The following is a 25,840-nucleotide window of genomic DNA, read 5'->3' as shown; positions in this document are numbered from 1 at the left end:
GTTCCCCGCGCGGCCGCGGCTCCCGCAGGCGGGGCGGGCGGGAGAGGCTCCTCCCCGGGCCGGCTGGAGCTCGGCTCGCCCTTCGGGGACTGAGACGCGTACACACACCCACACACACACCGGTAACTAATGGCCCCGCCGTCTGCGGGGAGCCGCGGATCGTCCCCGGAACGCGGCCCTACGGCGCACCCCGCGCCGGCGGCGGAAGTAGGAGCGGGACGGCCCGGGGCGGCGCGGAGCGGCTGTGCCCGGAAACCCGCGGCCCCGTGACTGCGCAGCGCCGAGCAGAGCTGCCACCGGCCCCGGCCCCGGTCGGCAGTCGCCGCCGCGGCAGGTGGGTCCTGGCGGGAGGGGGACCCGCGGGTGCCCGGGGCAGCGCGGAGCTCTCTCGGGCGGCGCTGGGTGTGCGGGGAGCTCGGGGTGCGGCCGGTCCCTGGGAGTTGCTGCCGCGGAACCGGCTCGACGCGGCGGGAAGGTGCCCGAGGGGTCCGTGGGGGTCTCCTAGAGGGCCGAGGGAGCAGGGCGCCAGGGAGTAGGGTGCGGCGGGGCTCCGGGAGGGGACTGGGTGGCGGCTGTGGCTCCGTGCCCCGGCTCGCCCTGGTGCACGCTGTCGCTGACAGGATGAAGCTGCAGCAGGTCTCCGACTTGAGTGACTTCAGCCGAGGCCACTGGCTGCGGGAGTTGTTGTGCCGCGGAGAAGAGCCCAGCCACGTCCAGTCCAGCCCCGACGGGCAGCACCTCCTGCTCCTGCAGAAGAGCCGGCCGCCCACCCTGCCCCGGGTGGTGGCCTTCCAGCGCCACAGCATCGCTGGAGCCGACCTGGAGAGGACCTGGCAGCCGCCCCAGCCAGCTCTTGTGGGACTGCTCTTCCTGCAGAGCCCTGTCGTACTGGGCTCCTGGGTACTGGCCGTGGTGTGGGAACATGGCCGGACCGAAGTCTGGCACTTTGTGGTGGCCGTGGGCTGGCAGCTGCTGCAGACACTGGAGCTCTGCCAGGGTGCCCGGGCACGAGTCATCTCCGTGTGCAGCCAGGGAGCCAGCCTGGTGTGGTGTGAGGAGAGGCCACCGCTGGGTGCTCACTCGGACATGAGCAAGTGTGCCTTCAGGTTTTGTGTCTGTGCCCGTGCTCTGGAGGTGGGGGAGCAAGGCGTGCGGCTGGGCGCTGTGAGGATAGTCCTGCACAACAGCCCCGAGTACCAGGTCCTGGCTTCCCCCCAACACATCTTCCTAGTGCCTGCTGCTGCTGCCGGCTTTGCCACCACTTCCAAATTCCTCCTCATCTGGCATCCAGAGAAGGCAAAGTTCACCATCACAGCCCCCTCTGCAGGCTTCATCCACAGCAAGGTGCTGCACTCCAGCAGCGAGTCAGACTTCAGGAAACTCCTGCTGGGTTCTGTGGGCCTTCTCTCAGGTTTCGCACCTCTGGACATTCACACCTCCACTGTGTCCAACAGTGGGGGTCTGCTGCTGGTGAGCACAAAGGGTTCTGTGAGTGTGGTGGAGCCAGATGGGACACAGAGGCATATCTTTGACCTGGAGGGGGGCCCCCTGGCCCAAGGGAGTCCTGTCCGGCTGAAGACCTTCGGCAGCATCCTGGCCTGTGTGCTGGCTGGAGTAGTGTACCTTGTAGACCAGAACAGTGGAAGGCTTATAGAAAAGGAAGTCCTGAGGATGAAAGAGGTACATTTCCTGGAGTCCCAGGGAGAGGAGGACAGTATCCAGCTCCTCACTCAAACTGGCATCTACAGCTTTAGCTTCTCCAAACCTGAGGACAGCAGCAGGCCTGAGCCATGCCTGGTGGAGATGGTGTTTGAGGAGGCCTGCAGGTATTACCAGAGGAGGAGCCTCAGCAGCTCCAAGTTGACAGTGGAGAAGTTGAAGAAAGGTGGTGCATTCCAGGCTCCTGTGGTTCTCGCTGCCATCCTGCAGCACAGCCTCCACCAGAAGCAGAAGCCAGCCCGAGGCCTACAAGACACCTATGCCAAGCTGTTGAGCACACTGAGCCTGGAGCTGCAGAGCTACATGAGCCTGGAGCTCCTCAAGACTTGTGTGGTGTGTGCCCCAGAGAGTGAGGTGGAAAGCTACTGCAACGAGCTGGTGGAGCAGGAGGTCAGCCGCATTCTGCAGTCTGACATGGACAAGGACAACTTGGCCTATCTGAACTCTGTCTTTGCCTCCTTCCCCAAGGCTGCCTGGAAGGCCACAAGGAGCTGCCTGCAGCTGCAGCAGAATGGGGACGGCCTCTTGGTAGCCAGGGCCACCCCAGAGGTATGGAAGAAGGTCCTGTGTCAGCCACAACTGGAGGAGGTGGGTCAGAATGGGATGGTCCCACTCTATGAGCTCATTTGCGCCTCCTTCCTGAGGTTCAAACCCAAGTGGTTGCCCAGCTTTGTGGAGCTGACCCAGCAATACATTAGCAACTCTTGGTCATACAGCAGCAAGGAGGGCCCAGAGGGCCGGGTGCCGCTGTACAAGAGAGCACTGGTAGTGCTGGCCCGAAAGAACAAACATGGTGAGGCAGATGACGAGATGGAGCTGGAACTGCTGCTCTGCAGCAAGAGGCCTAAGGCTGTGCTGCAAGCTCTGCACCTTCTCATCCGTCTGAAGCAGTGGCAGCGGGTGGTGGAGGTGGCAGAGAAGTTCTCCAAACTCAGCCCCTTGCTTAACAAGGAGATATTCACCACACTCCTGGCTGAGTTGGCCCAGCACCGGGAGCTGGACCCTTACCTGGACAGGCTGTGGCCACTGTGCCCCACTGAGCTCACTGCCTCAGACATCCTCACCGTGGTCCTGCAGCACCTCCCTCACTCCCAGGAGGAGGACCCAGTGCCTTTCTCCAGTGAGGGGAACCAGCTGACCGTGGGCTTGCTTAAGCCACTGCTGCAGAGGGTCGTGCAGTGTCCCAGTGTCCAGGAGGACATATACTCGGATGCCCTGCAGAGCACCACCTTCCCCCCTCCCACCCCACCCCGAGAGCACAAAATCCCCTCAAAAGCAGTGGACAATGATGTTCCTCAGCCACCCATGGCAAGGACTTCCTCACCCTCAGCACTGCTACAGGATGACGGTGTGTGAAGGGGGGGAAGAACATTGTGATCCCAAGCCCTGGGTGTACAAGGAAGGGAAAGCTGCATCCACCCTAGGAAATGCTACCTGTCCTGGCAGTATGGAAGCCTGCTCCTTTCTAAAGCATCCCTGCAGCAGCATCTCGAAGAGGCTGTTGGGTGGCTGGGGTTGGGGGATCTCCTCTGAGCCAGGATAGGCTTTCTGGCTGTTCCTAGCAAGTGCAATTGTGTGTGCCAGTGGAGGAGCAAATGCCGGGTGCATTTGCAGATGAAAACACTGGCTGCACTACAGGACTACAGAACTGCTCCCTGCCCAAAGCACTTTGGTTTTGGCTTCTTTGGTTCCTTTTTAACTCCACTTCTACTTTCCTGATCCTCTAGTACTGGTGGTGGAGTGGTAGGCAGGGATACCCACAGTCTTTCCCCCCTATTCTCTGCTCAGTGAGTTGGGTGGTGCCTCCAAGCTCTGCCTGTGAGAAACAGGGCGTGTTTCTTGCAGCTGGGTCACTGAGTCCTGCTGCTTTGGGCTCAGATGCTAAATGCCAGTGTGGCACAGCTCCATGGCACTGGGGGTCCCAGCACACATGCTGGCAGCTGCAGCATTCCACACGTTGTCTCTCCACAGTTCCTCTGGGATCAATCCTGTAGCTGTGACTGATTGCAGCTACTTAGCTGAAAAGAGCAGCCTAATTCCCTTATCTCTCTGTCCCAGACAGTACCCAAACTCTCTTCGGAGCTGAGAAGCTTGCAGCAGCCTGTGTGAGCTTGGGGCTGGCCCCTGCCTTTCCCTTTCCTTTGTGGAAGCTTGGATTATGCTGCAGGACACCCGGGCCCTCTGTTCCCATCTCCTCTGTCTTTGCCCTTTGCATACAAAGGGGCTTTGTCAGGGTTGTCTGGCTCATATTGTGCCTCTGTTTGCAAAATCAGTGTAACTTGAGAGCAGCTGTGCAGGAAGATCCAGGTTTGAGCCTCTCTCGGGTGCCCTGTGCCTGGCCCCTCCACCAGGAGGGAAACCATGGCTGTGGCTTTGCCCCTGCATTCTGGACTGTGGTGTAAAGGAGCTGTCTGTTGCCTTTTTGGGCTGTGGGAGATTCACCTGCATTAATCCTCTTGAGAGTGGTCTTAAGTGTGGAAGACAGACTCCTTTTAAAAATAAAGGTTCCTAAAGCAGTGCTGAGGTGGTGGTGGATGTTATGAGGGTACACACCCTCAGGAGGAGGGTGGTTTTGTTTTGCTTCTGTTGAAAAGTGGCTAGGCTCATCTCTCTGGTGCTGCTCAGCGTGGCTCACCACTGGTACAGCTGGGCTCGGAAAGCATGCCCAGACACCTCATTCCCTCTGTGGTACTCAGCTGCTTACCACTATGAAGCCATGGAGGCAGGAGTCTGCACAGGCAGGCTGGAGCGTGTGTGCCACAGGGAAGGGCCATCCAGGCCGTGCATGGCTGTGGCTGGGCCCAACAGAGAGTTGAGGAAGGGAGGATTTTTTTCTCAAGAGCTGTAAATCGTCTATTTTTTAGGAAAGCTAGCAACAGCGAGCACCTGGCTGGCCCAGCGAAATCCTGCTGCCAGTCACAAAGTGTCAGAGCTGCCGTTGGAGAGATTCTTGCTTGTGAAACCACTGTAAAGATGTGGCAGGGTCTCCCCCAGACAAGGGCTTGGCTGTGGAAAGTCCCTGTGGTGGAAAAAGGCCTGGCAAAGAGGAACTGCTGCAATGGTTCCCTAGCGACTGGCTTGTTATTGATGAGCTCTTCCTTGTGGGGAGCCTTGTGCGTGGCCATGGGGTGCTGTGAGTTTCCCTCTCACACAGTGGAGCCGCCTCGATTCTGGCAGCTGCCGTGCACATGAGCAGAGGGAGCGTGGCCTGAAAGGAGAGCTGGTGGCAGCCGCTGTGGGCATTTTGTAATGAGCTGTCCTTGCCTCCTTGCCTCCTCTCCAGGCAGCTGCTGGCCTTGCCTGACGCTGCTCTCACCCACCTCCCAGGGCTGCTCAGGAGGAGCATGATGGATGGCTCCTCTTAGAGCCACGGCTTCAGGGATTGGAACACTGCCCTGGAGCAGCACTGAATGGGGAGCTGCTGAGAGCAAGCCCCACATCTTGGCAAAGGCTGTGCAGTCATTTCGGGGAGACATCTTCATTGCCAGGTCCTCTCCATCCTGGGTTTGGGGGCAGGTGGCCACAGTGACATGCTGAATAAGGGTCAAGCTCTCTGCCTTCCAGCACTGGCTCTGCAGAGAAGGCAGAGCAGGGAAGAAGCAATGCCCACAAAGCTAGCAAGCGGAAACTGAAGCCAGCAGCAGTCCTGTGTGAGCTGGTGTCCCTGAGGCACAGCAAGGGAAGAGGAAGCAGGGAATACAATGCACTAGGGACAGTCTGAGGCTTGGGGCCTCACACATGTGGGCCCTAGACAAGCAGGAAGTTGTCAGAATTCTGGAGGCTGAGGATTCAGGGCAGAGGAAAACAAGAGACAAAACTGAGCAGAATGTTTTCCAAGGGCGTGCTGGATATCTCACTCCAAGGACCAGGAAGTGGCCATCCCTGGGGGAAGCAGGGGCCAAACCAATCTGAAGGACAGATTCAGCTGAGTGATAGGCAAGCACAGGGCTCTCTCTGCAGTCAGACTGCTGGGGGGAAGACAGCAGGAGGCAAGGCTGCTGCAGCTTCAGATAATGCCCAAAGGAATAACTAACAATTAGATCTGAACGCAAGTGGAAAAGCAATAAAGCAGATGCACGTAGTGGAGGGCTGGCCCGGCCCTCTCACTCTGCTCCAGAGAAACTTGGACTTTGCAACAAAGGAAATGAGTCAAGCTGCTCACGTATATCCCCTGTGCCTGACACGGCTTTCGGGATGGTCCCTGCACTTGCACCAAGGAGCAGCACAAAGCAATACCTGAACTTGCCCCAAGGCTCTAGACCAAGTCACCCTTTGTTCATCTGCACATGCAGCTGTTTCCATGCAGAGCATGGGCTGTGCAGGGGTGGGCACAGAAAGTACCCGTGCCACCATATCTTGCAGAGGGAAGGAGTTGTGGGCTGCAGGCACTCCATAAACTCACTGGAAACCCACAGATGATACATACCAGCCTTGCCAGAGGGAAGTGCTCACGCGCTGGTGACAGCTTGGGGTGGCACTTCATGGACAGGAGGCTCTTTGTGTGGCTTTTCCCAGGGAAGGACCTGGCACTCACCCAGTCAGAGGTGCAAAGGGCTGCCCACTGAGGGGAACATCACCCAGTGTTGGTGATGCTGAGCAGTGGTCCTGTATCAACCCATAGGCTGGCTGTGGGCAGAGCACACTTGGGAACACCAGAAAGAGCCCTCTGGTCCCAGGCACAGCCTCAGCTTGTGCCAGCAATGGGGAACCCTCCATGCCCCTACCCCTGTGTACTTCCATCTCATCTAGACCTGAGGAGCGCAGTCACATCCCACAGTGCACACAAACACACCATTTATTGTTTGATACCAAAAATTACAGCCTTGGAAAGAGGCAGGCTCCCTGCAAAAATAAATAATCACATTTTTCAAGTGAGGGGGGGCTGTCCATTTCCTCCTCCATCTGCACGTGATGGGGGCTAATGCCTTGTGGAAGGTCTGGGGATTTTGTAGGAGTTGAATGTGGGTGGCCTGCAAAACCAAGGTCACCTATGTCACCCCCAGCCACAGAGGGGAACAAGGGACAGCTCAGGATGCACTGGGATGGTCAAATATCATCCCACTCCTATCACCCAGCCCCACAGGAAATAGGGTGTGGAGACAGCTTCCCCAAACCCACCAGCTCAGGAGACTGGGACCAGCAGCACCTCCAAATTTAGGAGTGTGGGAAGATGATAGAGGACCCCACAACTGTATGCTCTACAAAAGTCCCACCTTCACAACCATCCCCTGGTACCAGCACACTCCTTGGTCTGGCACTCACCCTGGTCCTCATCCCTCTCCCTCTGTTCCCTGACCCCCTCATACCACAGGGGCTGCCTCCCACCCCACACAGGGACCTGGCAGTGTAAGTAGCTTACATCTCAAAGTCTTCATTCCTAGAGGGGAGAAAAAAAGAGGGAACAGTGTTAGTGGGGCAAGAAGAAGCCTTGTGGGACAGCCCAGCATCTCATGGTGGGACAAGGTCTCCCATGGGTCACAAAAGGAAAACGTGGCCTTCAGGGTGCTGTGGTCCTCTCCATCCTGGCTGCCTGATCTGAACAGGGAGCACAGGCTCTTACAGGCCCCCCCCCCCCCAGAGCATCAGTGCTCCTTCCCCAGGCAGGCAGAGCAGGGCCCCATGCTCACAGCTCAGCAGCCCCCAGCTCCCTATGCCACAACTTTAGTTCCCTGAGGTGCCTGGGCAGCTGAGCCCATGTCTCCAGCCAGCTCAGAGGGTGGGCAGGTGGGGCACTGGGGAAGCCCCAGCACACCAGCTGCACTGCAGGGCCACGATGTAGCCCTCAGGAGTTGGAAATCCAGCTGGAAACTACTCAGTACCCTCAGGGGTCAGTGCTTGTGCTGGTGGTGGAGCTGCTGGGCAGAGGGTCCCAGAGGGTTGGGGGGCAGCCCCAGGACACCGGCAGCCACAGGCATGCGAGCAAGCACTGCACCCTCGTAGCAATGCCACCAACCACGCAGCACATTGCATTCTGCACTGCATCCAGCTGTGCTCCCATGCCAGTGCTCCAGCACAAAAATGGTGCTAAACAGAGTGAGTCAGGTGGTGGACTTGAGCCAGGCTGGGGCTGCAGCCCTGCCAGGCTCCTTCCTCCAAAGGGGATGCACCTTTGTCTGCCCAAAGGGGAGGTTCAAAGTAGGCAGAGAAAAGCTCTTCAGAGCATCTCCATCCTCAAAAGCTAAGGGCTCCAAGCCACGTCTCAGGTCCTCCCCAGCCCACGTTACTTTAGCATCAGCCCCACAGGACATGAAGGGACAGATGGCAGGGGGACCCTACACCTAGTGTGGTCACAGGGGGTGGGGCTGCTCCTCACCTGTACACATCAGCAATATCCATGCGGCGGTAGAACTTGGCAAGTCTGACGGCCAGGATGATGCTGGGCAGCAGGAACAAGGTGCACCAGCCCAGGCTGAACCAGAAAGCATTCTGTGTAGGGTGGAGGAAGAGCCATTAGGCCCAGATAGCAACTGGGAGCATCTCTTTTGCTCCCAGGGCTCCCCAGTAACCACCCACTCCTTCTCAGAGCCTGGCCTTTGCTCTTAGCCATAGCAATTTGCTGGGGAGAAGCTGAGCACTGCTTCCTGTGCATCCCTCATCCTTCCCTGCATCCCTCATCCTGTGCACGAGGACAAGAGGACCTCACTGCCACCCCACACACGTGTGTCACTCTACACATGGCTGCCCCACTCACCACAGAGTCCATGATGTAGTCACAGCCAATGACTTCCACATTATCCAAGGACTGAGCTATGGGCTTGCAACGTGCCACATCTTCTGTCAGCTGGGGACATGGTGGGGACAGCATATATCAGCATCCACAAAGCCCTGCAGCTCATCCTCCCTTTCTCTCCACCTCACTGAGGAAGGCTCAGCTTACCCTGCTCTTAGCCCATGAAATATAGGTCTCAAAGAAATCCAACAGCTGCTCCAGGAAGGCCCACGTCTCCTGGAGGGGTAAGCACAGAGTGGAGATGCTGCACCACCAGCCCCCTCCATGGCCCATGTCCCCTCCATGTCAGGATCAGGGCTCTCAGACCACCTCAGCCCAGCAGCAATAGGGCTCAATGCTTCACCCCACCCCAGTCCCTTGCCAGAAATGCCATAAGGGAAGGGGGCACCCAGGGATACAGGAGATGCCCAGGGAAGGCAGGCAGGATGAGCAGCCAGGAAAGGTTTGGCTTCCCTGCACAGAGGGAAGTCTTGGTGAGGGAGTCCGGTCTGTGTGGCCTGGCAGCAGGGTAAGGCAAGCTCACGTTCTTGATGATGTTTGGTGTCTCCCTCTCCAGGAACTCCTGAGTTTTGCTGGCTTTGTCTAGTGCAGCTGTTGTCTGTCCCTGAGATGAAAGATGCTCTCAGCAGCGTGATCTAAGTGGGGTCCCTGCACTTCACCGACCCTGCACAGCAGCAATCCCTGGGGCACAGCCTCTCTGAGCTGGGGTGTTCCCAGTAGTCACACACTGGTAGTGCCAAGTACCTCAGGTGGAGGGAGCCCGCACTTGGCAGGGTCTGTGGCCTCCCTCCCTCTACCCCATGAGCAGCCCCTGCAGCACATGAAGAGTCCCAGCAGCCACCAGCCCCCCAGACTGCAGGACCTCGAGGGTGCTTTGCAGGGTGCCCCGGACTGGCGTGCATTCCCTTTGTGCAGCTTACCTCTAGCTGGGCAGCCCCAGTCTGCACTAAGTGGATGTTCTCCTTCAGACTTTGCTGCGGACAGAGAAAGAGGGGTCAGAGGTGCAGACCCCACAGCTCAGACAAGACCCTGCCAGCAGGCTCTGAGCCCAACCCAGCATCCCCAGGACGTCCCCCAGCATCACTCACCAGTGGTCCAGAGAAGCTGGCCTGCATGTCCTTGTCCAGCTCCCTCAGTTTGCTAGCTTCATCTTCCAGGTCCTTCTTCACATCTGTGCCCTGGAAGAGCCGCAGTCAGCAGTGCCCAGCTCTGTGCCCCACCACAGCCAGCTGATGGGCCAGGCTGGGGAAAAGAGCTGGGCGAGAGTGAAGGGGCTCCCCTCAACACCCAGGCAGGCACAGAGGAGACCTTGCAACCAGTGGCTTTGGGGACAGGGTGGCCACGGCCCTGCGGTGTCATGGTCTCTCACCACTTTCTCTGCCAGCTGCTCCAACTCTGCAGCCAGATCCAGGAGGCTTCCCTGTGTCATATTCCGATCCAGCTGGAAAAGGCAGAGATAGAGCTATGAGAATGAGGAATGCGGCTCATGAGGGGAGCCATACCCCTTCTTTGTGGGGCAGAGTGGAGCCAGGGCCTTGCAGGCAGAGGATGTGCCCTGTTACCCTAAAGGGTTACACAGATGGCAGAGGACTCCCACAGCAGCAAAAAGGACAGAGCAGTGGACCTCCTCAACCCACATCCACCCCGCCCCAATCCCAACACGAGGCTGCACCCAGAACACCTGCTCCAGGGTGAGGGTGAAGTTGGGGGGCTGTGCTGCCCGACTGGCATTCAGCAGCAGGTCTTTCTGGCTCTGGCTGAGCAGGGAGATGGGGCTGAGGGTGATGTTCATCTTCTCAAAAGCTGTGGAGATGTTTCCTGTGTACTGTCAGAGCAAAGGGGGCCGTGATGGGACATGTGCTGGCCCGTCACTGTCCCCTCAGCCCTGGGTTTGGATCCCTGCCCTCAAGACCCTGGTACCCCCCATGCTCACCTGGCTGATATTCAAGAGCTCATCCAGGGGCACACTCTGGTCCAAGTGCAGAGTTTGCCACAGGGAAGCATCTTGCTGGCACTGCCTGCAGGATGGGGGCACAAGGTTGAAAACAGGGCAGGTAAGGGCCACCCCCTCCCAAGAGCATGTCCTCACCTGTGCAGGTAGGTTACATCTTGCTCCTTCCCTGTGATCAGTGCCTACCCACAGCCAGGGCAGGTAGGGCAAGCTGCCCTGCTCCTGGAGAGCATCTGAGGGCATTGAGCAGCTCTACTCCCCCCAAAGACACAGTGTCAGGCCTGGGACCTACCTGTATATCTCTGAGAAGTTTGCTGTGTTACCCTCCAGGCCCAGCAGCTCTGAGAGACTGAAGCCAGGGATCAGGCCAGGGGTGTCCAGGAGCTAAGAGCAAGGAAAGAGATGGAGAAACTAGACATAGTGCATGGCAGGACAGCTTGGAAGAGGATCCCAAATGGCCAGTGCTTCCTCTGCTCCACCAGCAGCCCTCATTTAGGCACCAGTGGCTCCAGGCAGGGTTGTCTCCCCACAGCAAGCTTACCTGGAAGAACTGCTGGTTGCGCCAGGACTCACAAAAGAACATGTAAATGTTCCCCCCCAGCACAAAGATGATCGTCACCAGCAGCATGAGCAGCCAGGAGAAGATGAAACTGAAGCCAACCCCTCTGCCAGGACAGAAATGCCATCAGCACCACAGCCCTGTGGCCCAGCACTGATGCTGGCATTGCCCCCAGCTCACAGAGCCCAGGGGCTGCACACCCCTCACCCCCTACAATTGCAGGAACACCACCCGTCCCACAAACATGTCTCTGTTCTGCCTTCAGCCCCCAGAGCATGACCAGGCTCTACCCTGGAGCTTGAATTCCAGAATAGCTTCCCACAGCTTTACAAGCCAGCACTCCCCTACAGAGCTGCAGGACCACGCACACACTGCCAGCCCTCGCTGTCACGGGCAAACGGGCCCCCCTCGAATGCCTCTCACCAGCACCTTGTTTTACCTTCAATTTACCACCTACATGGGGAGTCACCATGGGGCAGGCCATTAGGCTGCAGTAATGTGATGATTTAGGAGCTTGAGCATTCCCAGGCCAGCCCATCCCACCCATCCCACACATGTCCTTGGCAGCCACTTGAGCCTCACGCCATGAAGAAGTTCCCGCCAGCATTGGAGAGGCTGCTGCGCTGTGTGGGCAGCACGCCTTCCTTCAGCCCCAGGGATCCCAGCAGCAGCCCAAAAACGTTGCAGAGGACCACCAGCAGCACCGTGCAGCACAGGAGGGCACACACGATCAGCCTGGGGGAAGACAAAAGGGCAGGAGTCAGGCAGCAGGACCTGGGACCCCAGCAGCCAGCCCACCAGCTGCCTCCATGGGGAGGAAAAAAGGTCCCAGGCCCCACAACAAGGAAGGGGCATGTGTGTCTGCAAGGCACAGCTCTGACTACCCTGCACCCACAAGCCCACCACCCAGCAAGCCCCCACCTCCAGCAACTGGAGGAGCAGGAGCCTTAAAACTCTCCAGACAACGGAGCTGGGGACACAGCCCCTCACCCACCTGAGCCCATCCCAGGCGATGATTGGCTCCCTGTACTCCTCCAGCACCGATGTGGCATTGTTCAGAAAGGCCCCAACTTTCTCCTCCACATCCAGGAGTGGCAGCTCTTCCTGCAATCTTCTGATCTCCTGCCTGATGAGGCCCAGCTGGTCCTGGCTCTCTGCAAGGAAAGGGAATACACTGGCACTGCGAGCTGCTGCCCAGGTCCTGCAGGGCAGCAGGGACTCAGAAAGGATAGGAAAGGCGCAGTCATGGCCAAGGATGACATTGGCATCATGGCACCTGGGGACAGACAGGGCTGCAGGAAAGACCTCCGGGAAAGAATGGCTTGAAAACAGAGGAGGGAGCCCTAGGAGAGGGAGAAATCAGCACACAAAGCCCTCCTTACTTGCCACCACTTCCTGGGACTGCTCTTGCACCTTGTCAGAGATGGTGTTCAGCGTTCCGTTAACCTGCATCCAGGGGAGCACAGCATACAACTCACTTCCCTGCCTGCAATCCAGAGCTGAGCAGCACATCCCCTTGCCCCAGATGCTAGTAGTACAGGACAGCCAGGCTCGCCACAGTACCCAGTCCACCCTACCAGTGTGCAGGGATGGTTGGGACAGCATGCAGGCCTCTAGCCAGCCCTTCCCTCCATGTCACACACTGAATTCCTGATAGAGCTCCTCCTGACCCACTCCCTGTCAGCACAGCCCCAGCAGTTGCAGAAGCACCCAGCTTTGTGCCTAGGTGAAGGTGACACCCCTTACCTCCTCTAAATCAGTCTCTATGCTGGAGTTAGAGACCTCACGCAGTGCCTCCAGCTGCTGCTCCACACCAGGGATCTGCGGGAAGAGCCTGGGGTGAGGGAGCTGTTGGGGCTGGGGTAGGGGCTGTTGGGGCCCCTCACCTGCACCCTGCCCCTCTCACTGTGCTGAAGTTGGCAGTGAAGGCGAGCCGGTCCAGGGACACTTGGCTGCAGGGCTGGCCACAGCGCTGCAGGGTCTGGTTGAGCCTGTCCCGCAGGTTGGCCAGCTGCTGGCCGTAGTTGCTCTGCAGCTTCTCGAGGTCGGAGCGACTGATGGCAATGCTGCCAAAGGTGTCCTTCAGCGTCTTCATCCCTGGAGAGACAGCAGGGGGCTCAGGGCCTCATCCTGCCAGTGTGGCAGGGACTCGTTCTCACCTAGCTGAACCTTGGGAACCCGTGAAAAAATGCAACATAGGGGCACCCCCAAAGTCAAAGCATTTGCCCCAAGCTGTGGCTGGGAGGCCAGAGGGATCTGCCTCCCTGGGAGCCTTACCCAAACATGCACCTACCCTAGCTCTCAGTTCCAGCATCCCCCTGAGGCCCCTGCCAGCCTCCCAGGGATGGGGCCAGTACCTTGCAAGAGGCTCTGGAGGGATCCCAGAACCCCGTCTGTGCTGCTCCTGATGCGCGAGGTGATCATGCTGCCCAGGTTGGGCCCAATGTCTGCAGAGATGGGAGAGGTGGTGTCAATGACAGGACCTCTGCAAGGCCGTAGGGCTTGCAGGAAAGCTGGTGAAAACACTGACACCACCAGCACCCGTCCCTCACCCACCCCCCCGGGTGGGGGGCAATAGGGATATCTCCAGTCTCCCACCACCTGCATCACCCTTCCCAGAGAGGAGGATTCCCCCTGAATGGGGAAAAGCAGCAAGTGGAGCAGAGCTGGAGCTTGGAGGAGCCTCCGGACCCAGTCCCTTTAGACGTCCCCATAAGAACCAGCCCAGTGGCCTGCAGGGTCAGCAAACACCCACAGGGCAGAAAGGCAAACCCACACAGCACCCCCACTGCCCAAGGACCCCCAACCCTGGAGCAGCTCGCCACATGGCCATGGGGATGCTCCAGCTCCTCCCGTGGCACATACTCACCATGGAGGCTGCGGTTGGCATAGTCCAGCGGGATGTCGCTCCTATTGATGATAAAATTGACTTGCTGTAGGGACAGAGATGTGGTGTCAATGAGGGTGGGGACCTTTCTCTGCTGCCAGCCCTGCTGTTGCCCTTCCCCAGGGGGCTATTTGGGCTGCTCCTCCCGCCTGGCCCCTTGCCCCCAGACGTGGCAGGGGGACCATACGTGCCTGGGGGATGGAGGCCAGGTAGATGTGGACATTGTCCAGAGTGTTGTTCACATTGGGGAAGGTGCTCTTCACAGCTTGGGAGAGGCGGGCGTTGCTGATGAAGGCACAGACACCACCAGCCCTACAAGGGAAGGGTGGCAGGGTCAGCATGTGGAGAGCTCAGTCCCAGTGCTCCCCCCCGGTACCCTCCAAATCCACCCACACAGACCCCAGCTTGCAGGGTCTGGAGCACACCAGTGAACCCTGCTTCCAGTGCATCCCAGCCAGTGCCCTGCACTGAGGGACCAAAGAGGAGGGACGCGGGAAACTGAGGCACGGGGGAGCCCACTAGCCCGTGGGGAAGCTGTCGGGAAAGGTCTGCACCGTGCCAATGCGCAGCCCCCCGGGGCCAGCTTCCCACCGCCGCCGCTTCCTCTCCTTTGTCCCGCCGTGCCGCCATCTACTCGAGAACAATGGCAGTTTCCTGGCACGGCCGCCAAGCGCCGGCATTTCCAGCCACCCCTGGGTTCCATCCGGAGCCTCCCGGCCAGCGCACTCACAGGAGGAAAGCGGAGACCAGCAGGACAGAAGCCCAGAGCGCCCGGCGCCGGCAGCCCATCCGCCGGCCCTGCTTCTGGTACATGCGGCCGCCGCAGTTCCCGCAGCAGCGGCAGCAGCAGAAGCAGCATCCCACCAGCGGCACGAGGATGATGAAGAGGACTCCAATGGCCGCGCAGACCAGGAAACCCAGTTCGTAGAGCAGCAGCTGGGATAGGAAGAATGAGAGGCAGCATAACACTGGTGCCCCTGTACAAGCTCTGAGCGCCCTGTCCAGACCCAAACAGACAAAATGCGTCCCCCAGGGAGCAGAACATCTCCCCTTACTGCTGCCCAGCATCCAGGGCTCAGCCTCAGAGCAGCACCCACCAGCATCCCCCAGTCCACGGTGGTCTGGGACTGCCGGCTCCCTGCCCCAGCTGCCTGCTCACCTCGTGGATTTCCTCCTGGTTGAACTTGTTCTGGGACTGCCCAAAATTAAACAGCCCTAGGGGACAAGAAGTACAGATGGCCATGAGCAGGTGCTGGGCCCTGGCAGGCTCTCCAGGAGGGCCCCAGACCCTGCTCACCCCAGAGAGGGGCTCCCAGCCCCAGGCATCACCTGCAGCTCAGACCAGCTCTGAGTCTGGCATTTTTCTCCCTTCCAGCTGCCCTCCCCAGCCATCACATCCTGCAGCATTTTTGCACCTGGGAAAAGTGCTGCCAGCCCCCAGGCTCTCAGGGGGTCCACAGAACAAGGGGGTTCCTCACCCCAGTGGGCATAAGGGACACTGCCCTGGCGCTGCCCTCCTGCAGCCCAGCCTCACACAGATGCCCAAGAGCACTGCCAGTGTGGAATGAGTGCTGGGGCAAAGATCCACTGCCACACTGCCTCTTTCATTCCCAGGGCTCTCCCTCTTGTGCCCTAAGCCCTCATCACAAGCCATGATGACACATGGGGTCATTGATTGTACCCTGTAGTCTACATGACAGAAGTTCACAAAGCCGTCAAGGTGTGTGCCAGCCACACCTTTGCCAGAACATTGATGGCGAGCAAGGGCTGAGCCTAGTGAAGGAGGAAGTACAAGTGCCAGCAGCCAGAGTGGCATTTCCCTCCAGGTGGGCAGCACTCGCCCCACGAATACCAAGCAGCTGCAGGGTCCTGGTATCACCTGTGCAAACCTGCAGCTGCTTTGGGACAGAGCTGTGACAGTGACAGGAGCAAGGGCAAGTGCTGGCAAACAGGGCAGTGCACAGGGAGTGCACACCGTGCTGCCACACACTGCACACACTGCTCTTGGTGGCCAGCAAGCACAAGAGGGCTGCAAGACAGGCAAAAACCCTTCAGGAGGAGTGGGGTTTGCTCTGCACATTTTTGGGGGCCTAGGATTAAAATACCTGGAGGGAGGATGGGGCAGGAGTCTGCAAGGTGGCACTACCACTAACACCTGTCCTCGGGCCCAACCAAGATACCCCCACAGCTGTTATGGCACATGAGCAGGACACAGCTCACAATCCTTGGGATCCCACTCCTGATTGCCCCAGCCATATCCCTCCTTACCCAGTACCCAGCGTATGGATGCTGGATGGACAGTCACCACTGCAGGAGGGCTCATGCTCAACGGGGACCCAGCAGCCCCAAGCAGCCCCCCCACACCACTGCCAGCCCCCCGCCGCCATGCACCCACCTACGGGCAGGGGGTTGGGCTGCACCAGCCGCAGGAAGCTGTGTGCCATTGTCACCAGCCCCGGCGTGCTGCTCCCCGGCGCCTCGGGGCCAGGGCCGTACGTGGGCTTCGAGATGTTCCCCAGCTCCATCGCAGCAGCTCCAGAGGACTCCTGGGCACAGAGAGGAGCTGCCGGTGTCGTCGGGGCACGGGAACACCCAGACTGCCCTGCCTCCGACCAGGAAACGCAGAGAGAAAAAATCAGGCACCTGCCAGCTCCTGCCCGGAAGGAAAGAGCTGCGGGACAGCACCGAGGAAGGGATGGGGAGTCCTGTGAGCAGTGGGGTGGGAAGCCAGGCAGAAGGTGCCCACGAGAGACATGGGGGGCTGTGGGGGATGAAGCGGATTCAGAGCACTCACCCTGTCCTCTGACACCTCTCTGCACCCACAGCTGCCGCAGGGTCCGGCCGCACCGTGCCAGCGCCCAGGTCTGTGGTTTGTTTAAGTTTCAGCGATGATTGCTGACTAGCTGTTTGCCGGGCAGGCGGTGATGCCGGGATCGCCCCACCCTGCCCCCTTACAGCGCTTGGCACCCGGCCACCTCGGGCCGCCTCTCCATACCGGGGTCACGGTCACCACCGACCTGTCCCGACCCAGGCACCGGGAAGAGCTCCTCTCCTCGCCCTCCGCTAAGCTCCCGTGCCCATGCTGGTTTCCTCTTGTCCCGACCCAGGCGCTGGGTTGCCTGGGGTGATCCCGAGGCCAGCCGTCCCGCCCGCTCCGCCCCACACCATCTGCATCCCGTCGGGATGGGGTGCGTTGAGCCGTTCACAGTTTCAACACAAAGCAGCTCTAGACACAGAAGCAGGTTTTGCATCTAAAAACCTTCCGAAATGGGGCACTGCGGCAAACCCGGCATTTTTCACACGCGTCCCGGTCCCCCCAAGCGGGGAGCTGCCTCAGGGGCCCCCAGACAGCAATTTTCCTCAAAGGTTGGGCGCCCGCTCGGCTCCATCCCCGCTCCCCGCAGAGCTTTCCCACGCCGTGTGTTTCCATCTCCCGCCCTGCCGCCGGAGCTCCGGGAGCCGCAACCGGGGGCAGGAGCGGGGAGGGGCTAGGGGTTGCTCCCGGTTGTGCCGCGGACGCACCCGGTGGACGCGGGGCAGGTGCCCCGGGGGTCGCGTCCCGGCGAGCGGCGGCGGGCGGAGCTCCCCAGCTCGGTACAGCTCAGCACGGCTCCGCACCGAGCCCGCGGCGCGGGCGGCCCCGGGAGGTGCGGGAAGGGCCGGACAGAGCCGCCCCTTCCGCCCCGGCCAGCCGGGGTCTGTCCGGGGCGTGCGACCGCGCCGGCCCCCTCGTCTGCCGAAGGGAGCCCTCCGCCCCAGCTCTCCCCGCTGCACCTTGGCACTCCCCCTCCACGCGGGGGACACCCCTGCTCCTGGCCCCAACCCACCCTGACATCCTGCATCTGCTCCAGAGACCCCGGCCCCTGCCCTGTCCCGCCGCCCATAGGCCCTCTGCCCGTGCCCCGGGGATGCTCCCTCCTTGCCTAAGAGCACCAGTGCTTACCCCATCCTGCCACAGCCGGTACCCGCCCCCGCTGCCCACCTATGCCAGCCGTCAGCTGTGCCCTGCAGCCCCCACCCCCTGCCCCGGGGTAGCTGGAGCCCCCAGCATGGTCCTTGGCCCCTGCCCTGTGTCCCTGCATGGGACACCATGGGCTTTTGGACAGGTACCAGCAGGGACTCCGGGTGAGCTGTACCTGAATGACCTTTGCATGGTGGGCTCCCTGGCCCCTCCAGCAGCCCTGGCTTGCTCATCACCATCTCCCAGGTACTGCTTAACTTTCCTCGGCACAAGCAGGCATCACTGCACTCCGTGACCTTAGGTGAAGGTGGTGCGGGGAGAAGGGCAGCTCTACTTCTAGGTTTCTTCCTGGTCTGGCCCATGCCGGGTGCTAGAGTGTCATGTGGGACCCTCTGGCACAGCACTGGCACTGCCGCAGGGCAGCAGAGGACACAGATTCATCCCACCAAAAAAGGAGGGGGGGAAAAAAAACAACAACTGAGTTTCTCATAGCACTGGAGCTCATGTGGGGAAGGAGGTTTGGGGACTTCACAGGTACCCTTGGGCTTTCCAGGTCAGACCTCAACCCCGAGGTGTTGCCTTGGGGCTATCCAGTAGCTCTCAGGTCCACAGGCAGGAGCCAGCCAGGCACATGCAGGATCCTTCACAGATGGCAGGATCTGCTCCTGCAAGGCATTGCTCCCCTCCAGCCCACGGCATCCCACCAGACCCTGCCAGAGCTCGGGGCATGTCAGGAGCAAGGGTGTTGATGCCCCAGCTCTGGGTGCCACACCACGGGCTCACTGCAGCCACCCTGCCCTCACCCGTCAGCCACAAGCTCCCACCACAGCACCTGTATCCTGCAGCCCCCCCAACCTCGGCCCTGTCAGGGGAAAGGACAGCCTGGTGACATCCCTCACTGCAGATGTCAACCCAATCCCTGTCCCTACTCTGAAGATACAGCTCCATCCTGCCCTCACCCTCTGCTGCCATCAGCCCTGCTTTACGAGCCTGGCTTCCCCCATATCCCTAACAATGCTGGCACAGGGCACCCCAGCTTCTGGAAGGAGACTGGTCTAGTCCCCATGGAGGCTGGCCCTCTCTTGGTCCCCTGTCCCTCCTTTGCCCTCCCCAGGACACCTCCATGCTGCTCAGCTGCTCCCGCCCTGTTCCCACAGCAGGATGGCACTGCCCCCACTGCTCCCCAGGGAAGGTGTCCATCACCTTGGTGTCTGGGTAGGCCTCGAGCTGCTTGTTTGCTCTGGCTTGGGGACTGGGCGTTTCCCAGCAGCCCTGTACCTTACCCTTGCTGAGATTTCTGCTTTCCATGGCATGGCAGGGAGCCAGCTGTGGCCTGCCTGGGAACCAGCAGACAGAAGCGAGCCGGCATCATCCTGAGAGCACAGTGAGCCCTGTTCCCCCACCCCCTGCCAGGGCACCAGGGACATGAGGGGAGCCCCCTCTGCCTTGCCTACATCAGCCTGGTCCCATGCTCAGACATAAGTGATCAGGACAGCTTCAAACCGAAAAGTCATTTTATTGGTACCATACATGACTCATAAATGGCACAAACTATGGAGGGGAGGAAGGAAGAAAAAAAAAAAAAAAAAAAAAAAAAAGAAGAAACAAAAAGGCATTACAGTGTGCCCGTGGCAGTGAGGGCTCTGCACCCTCCACAGCAGCCCTGCGGCACGGCGTGGAGAATCGTACCTTAATTGCAATGCAGAGCCCCCCTCCCTGCAACACCCTGGGATCCCACCCTGGGATCCCACCCCCACCTGCAAAGGGGCCGTGGGGACCCCCATGCCTGGGGGTCTGAGGGGCCGAGCCCTCCACCTCCGGCCTGCACATGGAGGGGCCCAGCAGCCAACACAGGCATCTCTCCAGGGATCTTCAGCTTGAGATCAGACCAGGGCAGACTCAAGGCTCTGTCTCCCTGCCCAACCACAGGGACAGCAGGAGAGGAAACACAGGGTGTCCCCCACCCCATCTCAGCAGCCTCCTGCAGTCTCAGCCACGAGTGGGCAAGACATGGGGTGCTAGTAGGACCCCTGCATCAGCCAGAGCCCCCTGTGCACAGGCAGCGGCTCCCTCAGTGACACGTGCCAGCCCCAAGCCCCACGGGGCAGTGGGACATGGACCGTGGGATCCCTGGCAGGGAACTGGGGGCGTCTGACAGGGAGAATGGAGTGCACCCCTCACCCCCCCGAACTTCAGGGCTACTCCGCCTGCTCCAGGCTCCCTTACACACACAGACAGACACACAAACCTCTCGCACACACACTCTTACACACACGTACACCCCCACTAGGGCAGTCCCCCCCACGGCAGCACTTGCTGCAACCCCACCACGGGGCATGCCAGGGGGTTCCCACGGGCAGCCTGGACTCCCGTCTTTCCCCAAAACCCCACTCCAAGGCTGCTGGGGTGAACTGGTTAGTTAGCACAAACACCCTCCCCCGGCACCTCCCATCTTCTCCTTGGAAGGGATTATTTTTTTTCTCTTTTTTTTTTTTTTTAAACCAAAAAAACCCCCCAAAAATTATTATTTTTCTCATCGTTTCCCCTAACATCAATGGAGGCACCTGCTCTAGTGATAACACATTGAAAGAACAGTATCGTACACACTGTCTACAGCGCGGAAATGTACAAGCACGAGGTACACGAACCCGAGGGGGGGAGCGGGGACAACAGCACACAAGATTTACATTGAGAAGGGAGGCGGGGGGCTGGCCCCTCCCGACCTCTGGAGGGATTAGAAAGGAAGTCTGCAAAGTCTCTCCTTGGTTTGAAGCTCTCCGAACTGGATATAAAACGAGACTTCCAAGAGAAGAAGCCTGTACAAAAGTCAGGACAGGGTGAGAGGGCTCAGGACAGGAGGGGGGAATGGGCAAGGGGGCTGAGGGAGTCTTTTCCCATTTTTTTTTCTTTTTTTTAAACTTACAATTTAATAATATTATTTTTTTTTTTCTTAAAAAAAGACAAAAGTAGGAGGTACCAGGAGCCAGGGGTTGCAAAGGGGCCCCAGGCAGACTCACGCAGGGTGGAGGGAAACACAGGGGCTGCAGGCAGGGAACAAGGGCACCGGCTGCTCCGGCAGAGCTGCGGGTCCTCCGTGCCCCCCAGCCCCCCACCACGCACTTCCTATATACAGAGTGCCCCCATGACCGTGCTGTGCTCTCGCTCTGGGGAGCGAGGGGAAGGGGAGGGTGCAGGAGAGTGGGAAAATGAGACGGGGCCATATCCTCAACACCATCCCAGCGCTGCAGGATCTGACCCTGGTTGCAGGCGGCTTCATGGCAGAGCCCGAGGCACAGGGAAGGCTTTTCATCACTGCCCCCCCCCCAACCAGCCCCAGCTTGGACTAGAGATGTACAACCCCAATGCAGGTGGCTGCTCAGCAAACACCAGCCATAGGACCCAGGGAGGAGGGTCTCTGGGCTGTGCCAGACCTCAACACATGGCATCTGGTCATGCCAGCCACTGCCAACACCTCCCCTCTAATTCCCCCCACTCGGCAGGGAGGGGTTGGGCGTGTTGGGGCGGGGATGAGAAGCTCTCTGGGCAAGAAGCAGGAAAGAAGAGAGAAGGGGGAATAATGAAGCTACGGCCCCGGAAACCCACCCCTGCCCTGGGGTCCATCGGGGAGGCAGGCGTGGGGGTACGGGGAGGCGGCGGGGGTGATGGCTGGGGGCTGCCTGCCTGGTGTGCACCCCAGGCCATGCACCCCATCATCCGTGTGGCGCTGATCCGCCCTCGGTACCTCGCCGCTTCCCAGTCACTCTCCGTTGCAAATGTACAGGTAGATTGGTTGGGACTGAGTCCACGGGGCGGCGGGGGGGCCGTTACTGCGACGCCTGCGACGTGGGGTTCTCTGACTTGCTCTCCTGGCTGGAGGGCGGTTTGCTGTTCCAGGGGCTGTTGGCCCCCAGCGCCGGCGAGTTGTTGAAGCTGTCCTCGTCGTCGATGCCGTTGGCGGCGTCAAACTGCGTGTTCTCCAGCCGGGTGATGAGCCTCTCGTCCTCGTCCCCAAACTCCCCCCCCATCAGTGTGGGCTCGCCTACCACCATCACATCCTGAAAGGGGAGACGGTCCCGAAACATAATCGAGGTGGGGGGAGCCTGGGCCGCTAGACCCCCCTCTCATCAGCTCAGCCCCTTTCCCCAGCTGTAGGGCCACTTCCTCATCTCCACTGCAGAACCCAAGCCTGGGCACTGAGTGGGGCAAACACACCCTCACTCCCTTGCAGGAGAGCAGAGAGTCTTACAGAAGGCAGCTGGGACACCCCCTCCTTCTTTTCCCCATCACATGGGAAGAGCTGCGGGGGCTCAGATAGGCAGTCCCTGGGGGTCTCCCCCTAGCAGCTCCCAGGGGCAGGAGCAGAGAACCCTCCCCTCCACCCCAGAGGAGGAAGAGAGAATGGAAACGGGATGCTTACAGGTACCTGACTGGACAGGGCAAAGGTGCTGGCTGGGCTCTTCTTCTTGCTGTTGCTGTTGTTGGTGTTTCCCCCACCGGAGCTCATGGTGCTGCCCCCCGACATCTTCCTTTTCCGGCGCTTGCTGGGCTGCTGCCGTGCTGGCTCCGCTGGTGGAGGAAAGAGACATACATGATCAGCCCCAACAAGAGGAAGCTGGTGCCCCCCAGCCCCTGTTATGCAAACCCCATTTCTTCAAGGACCACATTCCCCCTCCAGGCAGCATCACCACCCTCCTCACTTCCACAGCTCTGCTGTCCTCCCAGACCAGGGGACAGGAGAGGCAGCATGACAATTTCCATCCCTGCTTTGCTTTCCACAAGCAGCTGGCAGCCTCCAGGCAGGGAGTACTGGCTGCCTGCAGTCCTGCTCTGGCCCTCTGGGAAGGCAGACCAGCATAGAAGGAAGCTAAATGCCTGGTTCACCACTCCCAGCCTCACAAAACGAGGCCAAGAACAGCTCTGGGGCTGGGACAAGCCTGCACCGAGGGCAGGGCCTGACCAGGCAGTCCCAGAGACCCCCAGGTAGCACAGCAGCCACTGTGAGACTCACCAGGCGGAGCGACCATCCGCTGCCACTTCTGGAAGAGGCAAGTCTTGAGGCAGTCCCGGGGACTGAGGCTGTAGGTCTTGTGCCGTGACATAAGCTCCTGCATTGGTTCTAGGATTACACAGAGCTGCAGGGAGCAAAGACTCTGGGTTAGATTGCAATGCTCTGAGCCCCAGCAAAACAGAGACCCAATAACCCTAACCCTAACCCCCTACAGGCAGGCATCTGTGCTGCACTGACCCAAGCCACACTGTGAGCATGTGGGATTTGGTAGACCCACTGCCCCCACAGCTCCCTAACAGCCCCTCTGTAAGGTTGCTTTTGCAAAGCCAGCCTTGCAGCCTACACACACCCCAGGGCAGCCAGGCATCAGGCAGCTGAGAGCACAAGACATGGCAGAGCTGCATCCCCCCTCTTCTCGCACACTTACTCGGAGGTAGTTGAGTGTGGAGTTTGAGAGCCCACAACGTGTGATGTTCTTGGATAACTGGTCCAGCATCTGGGGATCCTGTGCCTAGGAGTGACAGGGACAGACAGCTCAGCTGCATCCAGGCTGGGAACAGCCCTCCCATGTCCCAGCCTGTGATGCAGGACTGGGCTGAGGTTCCGCCAAGCTGCACAGCAGCCTGAGGAGCTCAGCAGCCCTGTGTCATTCGCACCCAGGCAAGCTCCTGGAGCTGTACTCACATGCATGGCAAGGATGCTGCGGGGAATGAGTTCTCGATGCTGGCGGATGCTGAAATGCCACGTCTTTATCCTCATCATGTCATCGAACATGAACTCCAGGTAGAGCCGCCCCTCCACACACACCTGGGCAGGGCAAAGGGTCAGGCATAGGCTGCCCCAGCTTCCCCCAGCCCAGATCCCCTGGGAACCCACTGCTGCACACTGGAATACTCCCATAGTGGCTTGCCTCTGCCTCCTGGGAGACTCAGCAGAAGCCATACCCAAGAGCCCCAAATGCACAGCCCCGTGGGACTGTAGCCACCAAGAGGGCACAAAAAACCAAGGCACAAAAAACCAAGGCTCCCCAAAACCAGGAGGGGCAGCAGAAGCTGCAGGTGCAGGCAGTACCTGGGTGAACATGGGCTTGCCATGCTGGGTGACCATGGTGCACTGGTCACAGTCCAGCGAGACAAAGTTGTTGTGGAAGGACTCCTTGGGGTGCTTGAGCACGTAGTAGAGCTCTGTGGCCCCCCCTTCAAAGATGCTGCGGAAGTAACGGGGAATCAGAGTCCGGCCAATCGCTGCAACAGGAGAAGCAGGAAAATAAGGTCAGTAAACCTGGCTCATCCAGATGTTCCTTGGGATGTACATGAAGAGGGTGCCCCCATACCTTCTGGCTGAAAACAGCTGCACTCTGACACCCTACCCACATCCCCCTGAGCACACAACTGTCTCCTGCTGAACGGCAATGCCCTTAGGAAAGAGAACTCAAGGTGGTACTCACTGTATCTCTTTGGTCCATCCTCCAAGCAGAAAGTGATTGTTAACATGGCGTCATCCTCAAAGAACTCTGTGGTGAAAGCATCCCACCACAGATTGTCACATTCCTGGGGATGGCAGAGAGATGCTAAGTTACGGGGAGGAGAGACAGACAAATGCAGGCTGCTAGGCACAGCAGCCACATGCTCAACCCATGGAGGGCTGCGCTCCGAGCTGAGCACTTGGAGATGGGGGTGGATAAGCCCTGTCCCACAGCCACATGTGGGAGAAGGCGGTGGGAGCCCCCACTGCCAAAATACTGCCCTCGCTCTCCCGGCTCCCTACCTCTGTCCAGTTCTGCAGCCGCTTGTTGAGCTCAAATATCCTGTAGTCAGTCTGGTTCCCGTACGGCGTGTGTCTCCTGCCCAGAGAGCACAGAAAGCCATCAGAGGGGAAGGCAGCCACAGGTGTGGAGGGGTCCTGAGCCCACAGGGGGAACACATACAGCCCCTCCAGGACTGGCAGTCTGAGCAACCCTGCCACAAGCCCCAGCCAGCCAGCTGAGGCACCCCCACCACAGGCACAAGCTCCCCCCAGGCAGGGTCCACACCAGCCCCCCCATGCTTACCCAATTCCAGGCTCCAGGTACGTCGGTGGGTACATAGGAGTAGGTCTAGCAGTGGAAAGAGATGCAGGCAGGTCAGTGCTAGCAGGGATCTCCCTGCTCACCACAGCTCCTCCTTCCCTGGCTACAGCAGGCAGTCGGGCTCACTGGAGGTGAGACCCTCCCCACAGTGCAGACTGTATCCTGGCTGCCAATATCTGACAGCCCCACGGGGCGACCTGCAGCCCAAAACTGGGCTCTGATCCCACATCACTGGCTGCTTCACTCCTGGGACCTAGCCAACTGCTCCTTGGGGACATATCCAGCTCCTCTGCAGCAGTGACTGGTGCCAGGCAGCACAGACATTCAAGAAGGGGCTGTTTTGGCCCTGGGAGTGCTCCCTGTGATCCCAGGGGGTTGGCCTAGCAGAGGGCTTGGCCTGACAGAGCTCAGGACCTGGGGGCTTCCTTCATTCTGAACATCACTCTTTCTCAACCCACTATCACCTGTGCCTGCTCCAATTCCCTCTTTGCTCTTGTGCTAACTGAACTCCATGCACTGCAGTCTCTGTTTGCTGCCGAGAAGTGTAACACAGAGACCCTGGGGTGCAAACTGCAGAGCGTCCTCAACATTGCAGATCCCTCCCTGGGCCCCAGCTCACCCCACATCTCGATCCAGCATGGTGCCTGGGTGGAAGGGGGGGAAGGCGTTGCCGTTCGGGGGCTCCTTTGGCGAGTACAGCTTGAATGACTTAGAGGAACAGCCTGGAGAGAGAGAGGGGACATGGGTCAGTTGGGGGCACTCTGCAAGGAGAGATGCCCTGCTGCTGCTGCTGTGAGACAGAGAAGGAGGAGTAGGAGGTGGAAGGATGCAAGACCAGTCAAGCCTTCATCAGCCCAGCCCCATCCCTCCTCTGCTTCCCCCCTGATGTCAGCCTACTCCCTTCATCCCACACACAGCTCCAGGCCTCCCCTGTGCAGGATGGAACTCAAAGGGTCA

General features: G+C 59.6%; 3 protein-coding genes across 8 annotated transcripts; 1 reads left to right on the top strand and 2 right to left on the bottom strand.

Moving 5' to 3' along the window:
• Window positions 1-16: 16 nt before the first annotated feature.
• On the top strand, window positions 17-4,237 carry LOC121673103 (Hermansky-Pudlak syndrome 6 protein-like). The gene is made up of 2 exons (XM_042046154.1): window positions 17-334; window positions 621-4,237. The coding sequence occupies exon 2, from the start codon at window positions 622-624 to the stop codon at window positions 3,073-3,075; it is 2,454 nt and encodes an 817-aa protein (XP_041902088.1). The 5' UTR covers window positions 17-334; window position 621; the 3' UTR covers window positions 3,076-4,237.
• Window positions 4,238-6,496: 2,259 nt separating this feature from the next.
• Window positions 6,497-17,471, bottom strand: LOC121673104 (prominin-1-A-like). Of its 5 annotated transcripts, none has more exons than XM_042046155.1 (26): window positions 17,369-17,471; window positions 16,641-17,072; window positions 16,242-16,452; window positions 15,006-15,061; window positions 14,577-14,782; window positions 14,038-14,158; window positions 13,829-13,892; window positions 13,317-13,406; window positions 12,866-13,056; window positions 12,706-12,780; window positions 12,342-12,405; window positions 11,954-12,113; window positions 11,542-11,694; window positions 10,942-11,065; window positions 10,693-10,784; window positions 10,383-10,467; window positions 10,131-10,274; window positions 9,819-9,890; window positions 9,538-9,627; window positions 9,370-9,423; window positions 8,973-9,053; window positions 8,597-8,665; window positions 8,411-8,500; window positions 8,033-8,145; window positions 7,079-7,096; window positions 6,497-6,689 (listed from the first exon to the last, which is right to left on the bottom strand). In XM_042046155.1, the coding sequence occupies exons 3-26, from the start codon at window positions 16,369-16,371 to the stop codon at window positions 6,638-6,640; spliced, it is 2,394 nt and encodes a 797-aa protein (XP_041902089.1). In that variant the 5' UTR covers window positions 16,372-16,452; window positions 16,641-17,072; window positions 17,369-17,471; the 3' UTR covers window positions 6,497-6,637. The 5 variants fall into 5 exon arrangements, with proteins under 5 accessions (XP_041902089.1, XP_041902091.1, XP_041902090.1 ...); XM_042046157.1 differs by having other exon boundaries at window positions 16,242-16,392; XM_042046156.1 differs by lacking the exon at window positions 17,369-17,471 and having other exon boundaries at window positions 16,641-17,330.
• A 1,832-nt stretch (window positions 17,472-19,303) lies between these two features.
• On the bottom strand, window positions 19,304-25,628 carry LOC121673106 (LIM domain-binding protein 1). Of its 2 annotated transcripts, none has more exons than XM_042046161.1 (10): window positions 25,503-25,628; window positions 24,866-24,910; window positions 24,583-24,658; window positions 24,263-24,365; window positions 23,887-24,059; window positions 23,500-23,622; window positions 23,243-23,326; window positions 22,816-22,939; window positions 22,231-22,373; window positions 19,304-21,862 (listed from the first exon to the last, which is right to left on the bottom strand). In XM_042046161.1, the coding sequence occupies exons 1-10, from the start codon at window positions 25,520-25,522 to the stop codon at window positions 21,632-21,634; spliced, it is 1,122 nt and encodes a 373-aa protein (XP_041902095.1). In that variant the 5' UTR covers window positions 25,523-25,628; the 3' UTR covers window positions 19,304-21,631. The 2 variants fall into 2 exon arrangements, with proteins under 2 accessions (XP_041902095.1, XP_041902094.1); XM_042046160.1 differs by having other exon boundaries at window positions 22,225-22,373; window positions 25,503-25,627.
• Window positions 25,629-25,840: the final 212 nt, after the last annotated feature.

The sequence above is a fragment of the Corvus kubaryi genome, unplaced genomic scaffold, assembly GCF_017639235.1.
Source record: "Corvus kubaryi isolate FWS band 111438036 unplaced genomic scaffold, C.kubaryi_AGA036_p1.0 65197, whole genome shotgun sequence".
In the NCBI taxonomy this organism is placed as follows: Eukaryota; Metazoa; Chordata; class Aves; order Passeriformes; family Corvidae; genus Corvus; species Corvus kubaryi.
The sequence above is the reverse complement of the archived record's forward strand: the minus strand, read 5'-3'. Positions and strand labels throughout refer to the sequence as shown.

What these genes read in the sequence shown, in the direction of transcription:
- LOC121673106 (XM_042046160.1), bottom strand. Translation starts at nt 25,522, where the DNA reads ATGCTGGATCGAGATGTGGG. An exon ending in CCACACTCAACTACCTCCGA is followed by an intron (nt 22,940 to 23,242) that starts GTAAGTGTGCGA and finishes TGCTCCCTGCAG; the next exon opens with CTCTGTGTAATCCTAGAACC. An exon ending in GCGGATGGTCGCTCCGCCTG is followed by an intron (nt 22,374 to 22,815) that starts GTGAGTCTCACA and finishes TTCCTCCACCAG; the next exon opens with CGGAGCCAGCACGGCAGCAG.
- LOC121673103 (XM_042046154.1), top strand. Translation starts at nt 622, where the DNA reads ATGAAGCTGCAGCAGGTCTCCGACTTGAGTGACTTCAGCCGAGGCCAC.
- LOC121673104 (XM_042046155.1), bottom strand. Translation starts at nt 16,371, where the DNA reads ATGGAGCTGGGGAACATCTCGAAGCCCACGTACGGCCCTGGCCCCGAG. An exon ending in AGCAGCTGGCAGAGAAAGTG is followed by an intron (nt 9,628 to 9,818) that starts GTGAGAGACCAT and finishes CGGCTCTTCCAG; the next exon opens with GGCACAGATGTGAAGAAGGA. An exon ending in CCAGCTTCTCTGGACCACTG is followed by an intron (nt 9,424 to 9,537) that starts GTGAGTGATGCT and finishes CTCTGTCCGCAG; the next exon opens with CAAAGTCTGAAGGAGAACAT.